At 46.6% G+C, this 15,418-nt stretch overlaps 2 protein-coding genes across 3 annotated transcripts in view; both read right to left on the reverse strand.

Moving 5' to 3' along the window:
- LOC147013503 (nucleosome assembly protein 1-like 4) overlaps positions 1–9,987 on the reverse strand; it is a 60,688-nt gene extending 50,701 nt beyond the window's left edge. Inside the window, exon 1 of the mRNA XM_085855340.1 lies at positions 9,965–9,987. The gene's annotated coding sequence lies outside the window, so the exon portion shown is untranslated. The remainder of the gene's footprint in view (positions 1–9,964) is intronic.
- A 1,847-nt stretch (positions 9,988–11,834) lies between these two features.
- LOC147013504 (uncharacterized) overlaps positions 11,835–15,418 on the reverse strand; it is a 29,250-nt gene continuing 25,666 nt past the window's right edge. For both annotated transcript variants that reach the window (XM_085855347.1, XM_085855346.1), the window contains exons 6-7: positions 15,251–15,380; positions 11,835–12,247 (exon numbers count right to left, since the gene is read on the reverse strand). In XM_085855347.1, coding sequence (XP_085711473.1) covers positions 12,115–12,247; positions 15,251–15,380 — 263 coding nt within the window. In that variant the 3' untranslated portion in view covers positions 11,835–12,114. The remainder of the gene's footprint in view (positions 12,248–15,250; positions 15,381–15,418) is intronic.

Consider the following 15,418-nt stretch of genomic DNA (forward strand, 5'->3'; position numbering starts at 1 on the left):
AGACATATGGCTGGATGCAGAATTGGAAGATGCACATTTTGGATTTGCTTTGAAGTCGATACCACCATTTTAGCGGACCTTATTGCGAAAATAAGAATTTCGGTTTTTCGGTGACCTTGACCTTTGACCTAGATTCACCAAAAACGACAAGTGTCTAAGTTGGACCACGGCCGACGTCTGTACCCAGTTTGGTCATGATCGCTGAAACGGTGTGGCTGCTGCAGGGTAAACAAACACACAAACAAACAGACAGAACCGACCAACATAATTGCTGAAATCCGAAGGATTCCGGCAATTAACAAACAAACAGACAGGAAGGGGTAAAAACATAATCTCCTTCACCTTCGGTGGCAGAGGTAAAGATAGAGAAATATATTATAAAAGGAGCCATGTCTGTTTGTCGTGTTATTTCTTGAGAACGGATTTCGATGAAACGAATGACGGTGGATTCAGGGAACTCCCGGGAAGTTTGTGATGCAAATATATATATATATATATATTTTTTTTTTTTAAAGGAAGGAAGGTCTGTGTATGGATGAGTACATGTGCAGTGTTGAAACTGCAAATGCCAACTTGTAGTGCTGGGTATCCCCGCATGGAGGGCAGGATCTCCCAGGAATCCATTTTTGTTCTTACCCCATAGACTTGCCATCACAGCAAAGATTGCTATCCCCGTCAGTGAACCGACAGGTCTTATATGCTAGCAATTTATTACACATGAGGTCTTACACACAAACCCTGAGACAAAAACCACAAGACAACCTTTCTTCCCCAGATACCACACACTTTCAAACAAGAACCAGGCAACGCAGAAGGAAAAGCACATGGTGAAGAGCAGGTGGGGCACAAAGCTGGAGCTTAACACGTACGGCACCACCAAGTATCCACTAGGGCAAGAACAGGAGCAAGTCAGTGGGCCAGAAAGTCGGAGCGAGCCAGCAACTACAGGCAGAGAGTCCAGTGCGTCAGCGAGTTAAGGCCAGAGAGAGCCCGCTTCCTGTTTGGGCTCGGGTTTTATACACAACCCCCGGCAAGTCTCCACCTCTTGTTTGGTAAAGAGTTTCCACCAATTCCAGTCCGAGGCCCTCAAGAATCCCCACTCTGAAATCATCAAAAAGTCTCTAACCCCAAAGCGTTCACCGAATCTCATCAAGCAACAAATCCACCCACCATCTCCTCGACCACGTGCTAATGAACAACTGCGGAAAAGGAATCAATTCCTTCCAACTGTCGATGGGGGAACGTGACGTGTCACCCACTCTGCCCAGCCCCGACCAGTCGGGATTCAAACTCAGACTGGACAGTTCAGAGGTGAGTGTGCATACCCTAACGCTATCCTGCCAAGCCAAACAATCACTTGAAAGTAAATGACGTTTTCACTCAAAAATGTGGGTGAAAAAAAAATGAAAAGGTTAAAATGAAGAGAAAAAAAAAGTATTAATTTGCTGGTTATTCTCTTAATGTAACACAAATAACCAAAAACATCAAATACAATTAATTGGTCTGGGGGGGTCATGCTGGGTTTGCCATGCCTCTCTCAGCAGTGGTCAGGGAAAGCTTTTAAATTTGTTCAGGGAGCTGGTGGTAGCTCCGCTACTCTTCGTGAAGGACACCATGGGATCTTTAAATGTCCACCAACTGCCGGCAGAGGGGGACGCCTGTTTAACGTCAATCCTGGGGCCAGCACACACATTGATGAATCACCCTGCTTGTGAAAAACCCACATGACAATTTATTTCTGGGTTGGGATTCAAGCTCAGGCAAGACGGCTCAGAGGCAAGTATGCGCACCCCAAGGCCATGAGACGTTTCATGATTGCCAAAAATGCTCGTGCATTAAATGTGAGCATGTTTGAGGTCTTGGTGTCGGGATGATGGTGGTGCACGTTTTTGGCACAAAATCCACCCTGCACCCCTCAGATCATGCAGAGGTATAGTGTGGATATAATAATTGTATAATTACCTTGTACTGCACATCACCGGATGATGCACGCGTACCACACTTACCGTGAAGCTCACCTGGGTTGGATTCCTGACCCGACAATACACTTATCGGATACGACCATACGCTTGGATGGCAGGCCATTGCCATCACAAAATGTGCTCTCTCCTCAAATGGACGTTAAGCTGGGTGTCACATAAGCTCCGTCGATATCGAATATTTTCCCACACAGCTCCCCCCCCCCCCCACCCGTATTACTCAGTTTGTGTTTCCAGGGCACGAACACGGCTGGTTTCATGTCTGGGTTGGGCATGATGTGGTGTTGGTTGTGAGTGTTGAGGTTCTCACTGGGTGTTGTGCACATGCGGATGTGGTGTTTACACCCAGGTGGCTAGGATTATATAAATGATTGACTCCTCCCACACTCCTCGAGCTGAATAAGCTGCTAAAAGCAACCCAAGAAGACTTCAACAACAAGCGCACACACATACAACACCAGATCACATGTAAACAAAAACCAAAAAGAGCAGAGCACCCCTTCAATGATGTGATTTGATGTTTGTTTTGGCTTTTGCAAAATAAATTTTTTTAATGCACTCCTCCATTTGACCTCGAGCACCGGCACGTGACCGGAAACGAGTGGTCGTATCGAAATAAAAAACCGGACACGTGCCGAGGCCCGGGTCTATTGTGCCTGATGAAGCCGGCTGTGAAGCTGGCGGAACGTTTCCCTGAGACTGGGTCTGCTCTCACTTTTTTTGCTCACTACTAGATCATAATTGTGATGTTTCATGTTGAGTGATAAGGTGGTTCAAGATAAAATTTTTGAAAGATTTTCATTCAATCCAATATGGCTGCCAGACCATGTGACCTATTAATTATTCCTGAACACCTTGGTATCCCCAAAGCTTGGGGAACATGTGGGTGTAGTTTCCCCTCGATCGGTCGGTCAAGCCGTTCTGGAGTTGGTTTTTAAAGAATTATTCTTCAAAAAAAAATCCCAAAAATAAATCAGAATTGCCAAACCATGTGATTCATGACATCGGTAGATAAATTTTTGTTCCACATGGATAGGCATACCTATCATGTTTCACCTCGATCTGTTAAAAAAAAAACTCTTCTCTGAACACCAGAAGGTTTTAATGTAAAAAAAACCAAAAAAGGCTGCCAAACCACGTGACTGTCATTTTTTTTCAACCCCCCCCCATACAATTTCTCCCGAGATGACCCTCAAAACTTTTTCATACTGATCCGATAAAGCGTTCGACATGTGCATTATGACATCATAACGAAGCCACCTATGACATCAAAAAATAAAATAAAATAAACATTTCCCATGTGGAGTACTTGACATGCGACAAGTTTCAATTTTTTCCATGAGGTGGTTTCAGAGATACAGAGGTCCAAATTTTTCCCTTTTTTCCAACATGGCTGCCAGACCATGTGACCTATTGTTACGAATCTGAAAGCCATTTGCACACAGACAGAGAGCAGTCCCCGCAGTTCAGTTATTTCGATAAGTATGTGTTGAAAGTCAGGGTCCCGTCCTTCTGTCTAATGGGAATTTCGTGTGTGCACCGAGTTATTTTATAGTCAGGTTTATTACATCTACAACAACGGCACCGTCCCTGACTCAACCCGGTCGCCATTGCCCACGTGTTTTTGGCTGAAGGCGTGGGCAGAGCCTCCATTGCCTCAGATCCGACTCCACCCCAGAAAGGTGGGAGTTGCCCCGCCTACCGTGGGCCTGTCCAATGAGGGACGGCGAGCAGATCGCGCAAGGGAACCGCCCAAGCAGGAGGTAAGTGGCGAGGAAAGAAACCGCTCGCACCTCAAGGGCGTCTGCAGTCTTGGTGGCGATTGCAGGGCGTCTGCAGTCTTGGTGGCGATTGCAGGGCGTCTGCAGTCTTGGTGGCGATTGCAGGGCGTCTGCAGTCTTGGTGGCGATTGCAGGGCGTCTGCAGTCTTGGTGGCGATTGCAGGGCGTCTGCAGTCTTGGTGGCGATTGCAGGGCGTCTGCAGTCTTGGTGGCGATTGCAGGGCGTCTGCAGTCTTGGTGGCGATTGCAGGGCGTCTGCAGTCTTGGTGGCGATTGCAGGGCGTCTGCAGTCTTGGTGGCGATTGCAGGGCGTCTGCAGTCTTGGTGGCGATTGCAGGGCGTCTGCAGTCTTGGTGGCGATTGCAGGGCGTCTGCAGTCTTGGTGGCGATTGCAGGGCGTCTGCAGTCTTGGTGGCGATTGCAGGGCGTCTGCAGTCTTGGTGGCGATTGCAGGGCGTCTGCAGTCTTGGTGGCGATTGCAGGGCGTCTGCAGTCTTGGTGGCGATTGCAGGGCGTCTGCAGTCTTGGTGGCGATTGCAGGGCGTCTGCAGTCTTGGTGGCGATTGCAGGGCGCCTGCAGTCTTGGTGGCGATTGCAGGGCGCCTGCAGTCTTGGTGGCGATTGCAGGGCGCCTGCAGTCTTGGTGGCGATTGCAGGGCGCCTGCAGTCTTGGTGGCGATTGCAGGGCGCCTGCAGTCTTGGTGGCGATTGCAGGGCGCCTGCAGTCTTGGTGGCGATTGCAGGGCGCCTGCAGTCTTGGTGGCGATTGCAGGGCGCCTGCAGTCTTGGTGGCGATTGCAGGGCGCCTGCAGTCTTGGTGGCGATTGCAGGGCGCCTGCAGTCTTGGTGGCGATTGCAGGGCGCCTGCAGTCTCGGTGGCGATTGCAGGGCGCCTGCAGTCTCGGTGGCGATTGCAGGGCGCCTGCAGTCTCGGTGGCGATTGCAGGGCGCCTGCAGTCTCGGTGGCGATTGCAGGGCGCCTGCAGTCTCGGTGGCGATTGCAGGGCGCCTGCAGTCTCGGTGGCGATTGCAGGGCGCCTGCAGTCTCGGTGGCGATTGCAGGGCGCCTGCAGTCTTGGTGGCGATTGCAGGGCGCCTGCAGTCTTGGTGGCGATTGCAGGGCGCCTGCAGTCTTGGTGGCGATTGCAGGGCGCCTGCAGTCTTGGTGGCGATTGCAGGGCGCCTGCAGTCTTGGTGGCGATTGCAGGGCGCCTGCAGTCTTGGTGGCGATTGCAGGGCGCCTGCAGTCTTGGTGGCGATTGCAGGGCGCCTGCAGTCTTGGTGGCGATTGCAGGGCGCCTGCAGTCTTGGTGGCGATTGCAGGGCGCCTGCAGTCTTGGTGGCGATTGCAGGGCGCCTGCAGTCTTGGTGGCGATTGCAGGGCGCCTGCAGTCTTGGTGGCGATTGCAGGGCGCCTGCAGTCTTGGTGGCGATTGCAGGGCGCCTGCAGTCTTGGTGGCGATTGCAGGGCGCCTGCAGTCTTGGTGGCGATTGCAGGGCGTCTGCAGTCTTGGTGGCGATTGCAGGGCGTCTGCAGTCTTGGTGGCGATTGCAGGGCGTCTGCAGTCTTGGTGGCGATTGGCTTCGTCTGCGGTCGTGGTGGCTTGGTCTCGTTCGTGGGCCATGGACTTCGGGTCATGGGTTCGAGTCCCACCGTGGTGGTTTGGAGTCGGTGTGACCGCACGAGGCGGGAAGGTACCCCGGCCCGGCTCTACCGAATAAAGACTGACGGGGTCCAGTTTCTTTTGGGTGTGTGCGTGTGTCTGTCTGTCTGTGGGCCACGTCTGTAAGTAGAATCGTTAAGTGCCTTGTTCATTGTAAATTACATTTCTTTATTTGTGATAACTCTACTCTATCTCCCTTCCCGATTATTACCTATTGTAAAATAAACCCCTGTGTTAAATATTCCAGTTCGTTGTTCGTGTTTTCTTTCATTGACCCAGCACCATGCGGGTTTGAGAAATAGTAAGGCAGTTGGTGCCGTAAGTTATCATTGGGACTGGCGCGGCTCTGGTAACTCCGCTCGGTTACGCCGGATCAGAGTTGTTACCTCCGACTCGGATCGGACAGAGTCGGCCGAGGGTGTGGTTTCCCCGGTAGCTCGAGTGAGTGGTTATTTAGGTATATTGGAGATTGAGACAATTAACCCTACGCCACGCGGTTGAAATATTGGCATCCACGGTCCACTAAGGGACCCGTGACCTTTGGAGTTATCCGAGAGTCACGACCTAAATTCCGGGTGTTCGGTGGGAAACGACTCCACTGCTCCACCTAGTGGTAGTTTATCACCACCGAACCCTGGCCCACAACACGATGACGTCATAATTATCATTAAAACATTCTACATGAGAAGTCGCAAATATAGTGAAAATGAGTAGTTGCACCTACATTTGTGACTTCAGATATGATTCACGTACTACTTCCATTGCTGATTTAGACCCCAACTCCTCCCTTGGGCAACATATGTCCAGCTATTGTCCAATTGTACAAGTGATATACTGTTCCCAATAAATACTGCACCTACAAGGTGATGTGTGTGTGTGTGTGTGTGTGTGTGTGTGTGTGTGTGTGTGTGTGTGTGTGTGTGTGTGTGTGTGTGTGTGTGTGTGTGTGTGTGTGTGTGTGTGTGTGTGTGTGTGTGTGTGTGTGTGTGTGTGTGTGTGTGTGTGTGTGTGTGTGTGTGTGTGTGTATATATTGTTACGAATTCTCGCCCGCCGGCGTGCGATCGGCCACTTAACTCGAATGGCGGCCTCCTCGCCCACCGGAACGGACAATTCAGTCGTGACCCTCCTGGGACTACCGCCAGAAACCAGTCACAGGTGGGGGTTTAACCCCACCACCACCCAGTCCGCAGTCTACCCGTGCGAAATAGGGTGAATCGCCGAATGTCGATATACCTAAGTACCTGCGCGGGTAATCTGCCGAGGGATGGGACCACGCCACAGGCTGACTCCGGACACGAACCGCTGAAGCGGTTCGTTCCGTATTAGAGGGATAACCGATCGGAGTTATCGTCGGCCTTGACGGTTCCGATTAATTAGCGGGTGTTTTAAAACCCACTATTAATCCCTTACGTGATGCAAGATGGAGATTCAACAAAGGAAAGGACGCAGCGAAACTGGGAACAATTGGACAAGCACACTTTTATTCACACTCAGACAAGCACGTATATTACTGTCATACAATCATGCAGTAATACAAAAGAAACAAAAGCAAGAACGACGCAGAGTTAATACCGAATAAGACTTACACACGGCAACACTTACACAATTCTACTTTACAAGACTGGTGTCACACACACACATTTACACAAAACCCAAAAGAAAAGAAAGGACTTCCCTTGGTGCGGCCGTCGAGTTCTCCTCCCACGATCTCAACTCCGAGCTCCATCTTCTTCGCCGTCCTCCACTGCCGACTCGACGACGACACAGCTCGACTTCAACGAGCTCCTCGGGCTCCGCGAGTTCCACGAGCTCCACACCGACACAGACACTCGACCACGATGACACGGCTCGGCGACTTCAGACTTCAGGCGGAGGCGAGTTCCACGAGTCAGGCGAGTTCCACGCCTTTTGTCGATCGCTTGTACGCACCAAGAGCCTTCAGCCTCCAACGGGGACAAGGGAACAACCAACCAACCTACGACTCCTCACGCCCACCCTTTTGTAGGGGCCGGCTCCGCCCTTTGTTCCGCCCCGCCCCGTTCTTGGCTCCTCCTTCCGTCGAGGCGTTTCCAGAAAGCTCTCGAAGGGGGGCGTGCCCCCACTCCGACCGCCTCCTACGCCGTGCATCCACCAATCGGGAGCACCCCTCTCCTTCACACCAAGCGTGGTGGGGGGGGGGATTCAGGCGGAAGCATCAGGCGGGGAAATTAGGCGGGAAAACCCCACCAGCGTTGTTGGTTTTTGTTCTTGCATGCGCCCGCACAGTGCTCGTTGAATGGCGAGTGGCGAAGATGTGGTAGCGTAGTTGTGGAAGGTGGCGTCGTGTAGTGAATGGCGTCGTTGTTGAGATGTTGGTGGTGGCGATGTTCGTTGTTGTATTTGCACCAAATTAATTAAAGAAAAACGGCAAACTGAAGCGTCGCAGCCCGAATGGATCACATATATTCCCTCTATACAACGGGCTTGGGCTAACTACACATGAACTTACCGATATATCTCACCTGAGGACTCTTTATGGTGTAATGCGAATTTCCACAACTGTAACAATATATATATATATATATATATATATATATATATATATATATATATATATATATATATATATATATATGTGTATGTACACATATATACATTATATACAAGAAGTATTAGTGACCAAAGAATGAAATTTTACCCACAATTTCCTTGTTTGGGCCACAGGGGGCACCGTATTACTCAGATATTTGGACACCCGTTCTGAAATTGTTCTGTACACCTCAAAGGATGACTGTGTTAAATTTGCCACTTATAGCACAAAAAAAAATCACGATTTTTTTTTTAGCTCAGGCTCCTGATTACTCAGTCCTTTGTCTTATCTTCATCAATGTCCCTGACTCCCTGCAAAATCCCCATCATCTATTACTAATCACTCCATCCTTTGCATCTCTCTTATCAGTCAGACAGGCAGGCTGCAGCCTCTTCCCTCTCTTCAGACAGTGACAAAAATCACAAGATGATCAAATACTTGGAATACGTCTTATTGGTTTCATCCTCCGTTGTACAAACTCCTTCCTTGGCACACCTAAACTCGTATCCACCAACAAGGCTCTCAAACCTCGCTTGATGAAGAACTGCTCTCTCCTCTAGGCTGGTTCCCCTGCTTCAGATCTTGCTCAGGTTAACGCCGTGGAAACAAAGGCCTTCAAGATCAAGATCAAAGGCCGATGAAGATGAGTGCATGTGCCTGTCACTATCTCATCGTGGACAGGTCAGTGGTCTCTCTCTTCTACTGCCTCCTTTCCGGTCTTGCCCCCCCCTGCTCTTCTGTGCTTTGTCCTCGCCACCCCCAGTTTCTGCAGGGTTCACACGGTCCACAAGCAACCCCCTTGTGGTGAAACTACCAAAATCCAGGATCACCGTTCACCTCCGCTAATTAATTTGTTCCTTTTTTCTCACACCATCTCAGACAGGTCAGTGGTCTCCGTCTTCTTCCGCCTCATGTCCCCCTTCAGGTGTCTGCAGGATACACATGGCCCACCAGCAACCCTGCCTGTGGAATCAACTTGCACATCCTCTTCAATCTCATTCTTTCCTCCAGGTCTTCAAAACAGCTGTTCACCACCCTCTCAGATCATGCCCAATCAAAAAACAAGAGCCAGGTCATAAAGGTTTTGTCTTCACCAGAAAAAGAAGAACAAGAAGAAGAAGAACAATGCAGAGCTCTCTTAGAGCCAGCGTTCGCAAGGCGACGAGGCTAATAAAAATCATGATCTTTTCTACCTCTACCAACGACCCTTCCCGCCAAATTTCAAAGCTTTCCTTCCTGAGTTTTCTTCTGTACCCATTTTGTCCTCCCCCCCCACCCCATGCATCCTCCCCCAACCCTCTTACTTTATTTGTCCAGGTGTCCCCCTTATTTTGACCTTCAACCCTATTAGTGTCCCCCCTCCCCTATACTGTTCATTTCGTTCTGTTCCCTCCTGATCCATTCGGTGTACGAGTTCTTCCATGAGCCTCGACTCTGTGCACAAAATAAATAAATAGAACCAATTACGAACAAGTTTTCTGCCGAAACCTCCAAGCCTGAGGAGCCAGTTCGTGAAAGACTTGAGCCAATCCTCATTGGCCGATTTTAAACGTTGGGCCCGTTAAAAGTAGCACGGGTAACAAGACATATGGACCACAATGACCCCCCCCCCCGCCCCCCGTGGCCAATCTTCACATCGAACCACGAAGTTGTGGAATAAACACGTTGAAACTTTGGAGGTCGCAATGTGTCCCGTAATACGTTGGGATTCGGTTTTAACTCCCGTTTAACTAGAGAGGAATCGACTGCTTGCGACGCGGAGAAAACAACTAACAGCAAAGTTCAATTAAAGAATAAAATACCTCAGGGATGTCCAGGAACCACGTGCGAGGAGGAGAAACCAACGGAGATAGAAACACAGAGCAAGGCGAAACTGACCGATAAACGTCCAACACCGTAAAACGTCACGTCACGTCACGTCACGTCACGTCACGTCACGTCCCCCTCTCTTCAGTCACATGTTACTGTACCTCAGGAATGGCGGGAAAATCGCAACTCAGAGCGAGGGAAGGAAGCTTTCACAACAACAAACTGCTGCGTTCGTACGTCACGTATTTTATTCTCTCAGTAAGTCAAAATTTAATCTCTTGCAGAATATTTTTTACTAAAATTGAACTTTAAAGTAATAATATAGCAAAACACGGAAGGATCGAAAGGGAGAAATTACAACCGAGCTACATAATATACACCAAGTCACTCGCACTTCGTTGACTGAATATTATAATATCTGGCGTCTCCGTCGACTTATTACGTACACACACACTCACACACACAAACACACACACAAAAATCGATAATATTCGCCTTCTTGTGAAACACCAGGATGACAGTCTCAAGCTGGGTCGGGATTCAAACCCAGGCTCGACAGCTCAGAGCGAGCGAACGTGCTTTTGCCTCGAGGCCACGACACTGTCGGCCATTTTTATTTTGGGAATACATTTTACAATGTCCCGAATTAACTCGAGTTTCTCGGAGCAAGGTGCACGATTCTTGCTCGAAAATACATCTGGCGAATCAAAGTACAACACATTATGAATGCCAAGAAAAACAAGCTCGGATGAGCTGAGATCCTCGTCCTCTTAATGATGACGTCATAAAAACGAATATGACGTCATTGCGATAAATTATCTGTGCTCATGCCCGGCTTGATTCCCGCAAACAAAATTCAAACAGCTTGCCCAGTTTCGGAGATAATGGTATAGGCGATTTCCATTAGCGGCGATATTATGACGTCAACTTTTTTTTCTTGGAAGAATTTCCAAAATAGGAGATGGTTAATGCCTGCGCGTGGGCGTTCTGCATATACATGGCAAGTTTCACGAAGATCCAATGAAAACTCTGGGTTGTGAAACAAAAAAATGTCAAAAAATAGGAATGACGTCATAACAATTGATATGACATCATGGTGATGTATCATATGTGCGGTAATTCATCTCTGCTAATGCCCCGTTCGATTCCCGCAAACAGAATTCAAAAAGCTTGCCTAGTTTCGGAGATAATTTTTTAGGCGATCTCCATTAGCGGAGATATTTTGACGTCATAACTTTTTTTTCTAGGAGGAATTTTCAAAATCGGAGATGGTTACTGTCTGCGCAGAGAATTTTTACATATATGTGCCAAGTTTCAGGAAGTTTCGATGAAAACTGTAGGCTGTGAAACAAAAAAGTCCACAAGAAGAAGTTGAAGAACAACTAGCATCTGTTGAAGACAAAGTCTTCAATATCCCCTGCCATAGTAAATGAGGACAAGTAGCAAAAGGCACCAGTTCAGTTTATTCTTGAAGTGTACCAAATTTCATAAAGAAATAGTTAATAGTTTTGCAACTATGCTCTGGAAACAAAGGTTAACCTCAATTATTTCTTAATACCCAACTTGTTTCCATGGAAAATGACAGAAAAATTTTTTGGGGAAATCTTTAAATATCAAAAGGAACCAGTTTACCACTTGCTTGATATGTGTACCAAATTTCGTAAATATATATTGAGGGGATTTGTAGTTAAGCTCCGGAAACGAAATGTGACGGACGGACGGAACCCATTTCTATATCCCCCGCCAACTTCGTTGGTTGGTGGGGGATAATAACAACGTGAGTAAGACTGAGAGATCCTCCACAAGGATCTAAAAACCCAACCACATACACTGGAGAAGAGTTGAAAAGAGAAATTTTATTCAAACCACCAAACTCAAATCATAGTTCCCTGACAGATTCCCAATATGAAATTACAACTACAATATGAAAAAAGAAGAAAAAAAACAACAGTGTGTTTGAAGGTGTGATTGGGACTTACATTGAGAAACACTATGGGAACCTTGCTGAGAATTGTGAAGGCTCCAAGCAAGTTGTGGCGGAAGTTGGTAAACTGCATCACCCACCATTAATGGATACTAAGATGTGACCTGATGTGGACATGATGGCTTTGCCACACGTATGAAGAGGAGTCTTTATGTCATGTGCCATAAAGTTTCCTGATGTGGTGATTTGCTGATTTTAAGATGGCATGATCAAGTAGTGCGGTTTGTTGTGTGTTTGTGTGTGTGTTTTTTTAATGGGATTGCTGTATTGCACTATAGGATTGGGGGGTATTGTATGTGTCATAATGTACAGTGCAAGTCATCATTTCTACGTCTTGACGTATTGTAGCGATGGGTCTTCATAGGCGCCGTTGAAATGGTGCGTATCATACTTGGAATACTTGGAATTCTGCGACTGCTGTGGTCTCACTTGTTGAATAATCCCACTTGATGGTGTTTCCCTATCATAAACACACAGACAAACAGTTTATGCATTATACATTTCAACTTTTTTTTATACTGAGATGGAAAATATAATCACAAAAAAAAAAAAACTTACAATAACAATCAAAATCAACATGAACAGTTTACGTTTTGTATCCCAGCGATAGGCCGGATCTGCTGACCTGAACCAAAATCTAATCGGCTGGTTCTTCTCATCTAACTAACTCATCCACCAAGTTTTCTCATAATCCATCCCCAACTTTGTGAGATATCATGTTACATATCCTTTTTGGCCCGATCTCTCAATCGTGAAGAATCGCTTGAAAATTAAAAAATTCCCAGTATGCGAATCTGGATCTGGATCTTCACTAAAATCTCAACAATTCCTTCTTGTCACACACCCAACCACTCCACCAAATTTTGTCCGAATCCGTCCGCAACTTTTTTTTTAGATATCCTGCTCACAGACAAACAATCAAACAAAGACAGACAGACAGGGAGGAACAATCTCCGTCGGCCTTCGACGGCGGAGGTAATTCACAAACTAATGATCATGTTAAATTTGTACTATTTCCAACAAAATTTTTACAAAAGATATACCAACCATCACAAAACGAAAGTTTCATTTTTCTTACAAAATCCATCTCATCTTGAATTACTTTGGGATCTTAGAGATTGATGTCCAACCTACAATGCCCTGCAAAAGTGTTCATCTCACCTCCAAAGTTTTCACATTTTGATGCCACCTGAGCATATTTCATGATGCTTTCAAATCAAACTTAACATATCGAGTCTTCACAAACTACTCCAAAGTGATAAGGATTTTTAAAAACATGCAGATAAAATGTGAACAAGTTAGATTAACAGAGAAAATCAGATGATTCTCAGTTGCACAAGTATTCAAACCCTTTGCCTAATTAACCCGAGATCAGTTCAGGAGCAAATTATTTATTTGAAAGGTTACAAAATACATGTAATTGGTTTCACCTGTTTCATCAGTGGTTGAACTTGTTGAAGGCGTTTTAAGGTGCAACTCACTTGGTCAACCAAGAAGGCAGACATGAAAACCAAGGAGCTTTCCAAAGAAGTCAGACATAAAGTGGTGGAGAAGCACCGTTCAGGAGAGGGTTATAGAACATTTCAAAGTCACTTATTATCCCTTTGAGTCCGGTGAAATCCATCACGAAGACGTGGAGGACGTATCATACCACCCAGATTCTACCTAGATTAGGTCGCCCGTCCAAACTCAGCAGCCAGGCAAGCAGGAAACCGGTTCAGGATGTCACTGTAAATCCAACAATGAGTTTGAAAGATCTGTAAAGCTCTATGTCTGAGATGTGGGTCAGTGTTGTTGATCAATCAACAATATACCGTTCCCTTCACAAAGCTGGCCTCTATGGACAGGTGGCAAGATAGAAGCCATTACTGAAAAAGTCGCATATAAAAGCTTGTACGGAGTTTGCGAAAAAGCATCTTCATGATACTGCAGTCAAGTGGAGAAACGTTTTGTGATCAGACGAGACAAAAATTGAACCTTTTGGTCTAAATCCAAAGCGTTATGTCTGGTGTAAGCCTAAAACTGCACATCACCCAGTCAACACCATCCTGACTGTGAAGCATGGTAGTGGCAGCTGCTTTTCATCAGCAGCGACTGCTTTTCATCAGCAAGGACTGACAAGCTTGTCATGATAGAAGGGACAATGTTGCAAAGTACAGGAGAATCCTTGATGAAAACCTGTTTGAGTCAACCATGAATCTGAAACTGGGTAGGAGATTCACATTTCAGTGGGACGGTGATCTGAAGATCAAAGCTAAAGCCACACTGGAGTAGCTGAATAAGAAGAAAATAAATGTTCTTGAGTGGCTCAGGCAAAGTCCTGACTTGAACCCAATTGAACACCTTTGGTGAGACTTGAAGATTGCAGTCCATCAACAATTCCCATCGTACTTGGTGGAACTGGAGAAATTTTCACGTGAAGAATGGGCAAAGATTTCACCATCTCACTGTGCAAAGCTCGTTGAGACCTACCCCAAAACACTCACAGCAGTCATTTCTACAAAAGGTGTTTCTTTCAAAGTACTGACTTGCGGGGCTGAACAACTTCGCAACCAGTGAACTTTGGTTTCTACATGTTTTTGCAGGTATTCCCGACATGTAACCTCCATCAACTATAAGTGTTGAGTTTGATCTCTTCAGTTAGAATAAAAAAAAAGTTCATTTGGGAAAATTGTTTCCACATGATTCATCATTCATCGAACTGTGGCATCATTGTTAGGAGGTGAATACTTTAGTAGGCCGCTGTACATCCTGGTAGACACTTTTGTTTGGCCCATAGACATTTACATGAAACCTAATGTCTCTGTTTCACAAATACAACTTTTCTGTTGTTGACACGAGTCAAAGGCTGTGTGTGTGTGTGTGTGTGTGTGTGTGTGTGTGTGTGTGTGTGTGTGTGTGTGTGTGTGTGTGTGTGTGTGTGTGTGTGTGTGTGTGTGTGTGTGTGTGTGACATCCACTGAGTAGAGTAGGCACTGCAAGTCCTCGAGGACCTTCCCAGACTCTGATCATACCTGTCAATAATTTCCTTCCTCCAGACTTCTAACATAGCAGACATGCCCTCTAATTAATCTCATCTATGTTCCATGGGGAATGTCAATAAGATTATCATGGCGGTGAGTGGCAAGCAAGGACACATTCCTGTCGTAGTGTCACTGTCGAAGGCCTTCCAGGCCACATTTACACAGCAACGATGCAGTCATCAGTAAACCACGCGATGATATTAGCCACTGATCCATGAGAAATGCCGATATCGCAGGAAATTTGTCATGAGCTCTGATCACACTAAACATTCCATAACACAACCTTGGAAAAAATAAATAAATAAATTGCAGCATTCCACTATTTTGGAATATAGTGAGAGTTCACGTATATGAGTTATCTGCCAGCATGCGGGGTGCTGCATAGGAATGAAGAATAAGAAGCCAGTTATGGATATCATGATAGAAGATGTTAAAACGTACCATTTCACAAAGAACATCAGGATAAAAGCGATGAGAAGCAATGCCAGTAGAATGGCCAAAATGGATGTAATCACAACCATCGAAGCAGAACGTCGTCCCAACCATGTTACAATACCATTGAGAGGTTCAACTGTGGGAAAAGGTTCACACAATGGGAATGTTACATGA

This window comes from Eptatretus burgeri, chromosome 14 (genome assembly GCF_056783735.1).
Source record: "Eptatretus burgeri isolate ZD-2024b chromosome 14, Ebu_testis_v1, whole genome shotgun sequence".
In the NCBI taxonomy this organism is placed as follows: domain Eukaryota; kingdom Metazoa; phylum Chordata; class Myxini; order Myxiniformes; family Myxinidae; genus Eptatretus; species Eptatretus burgeri.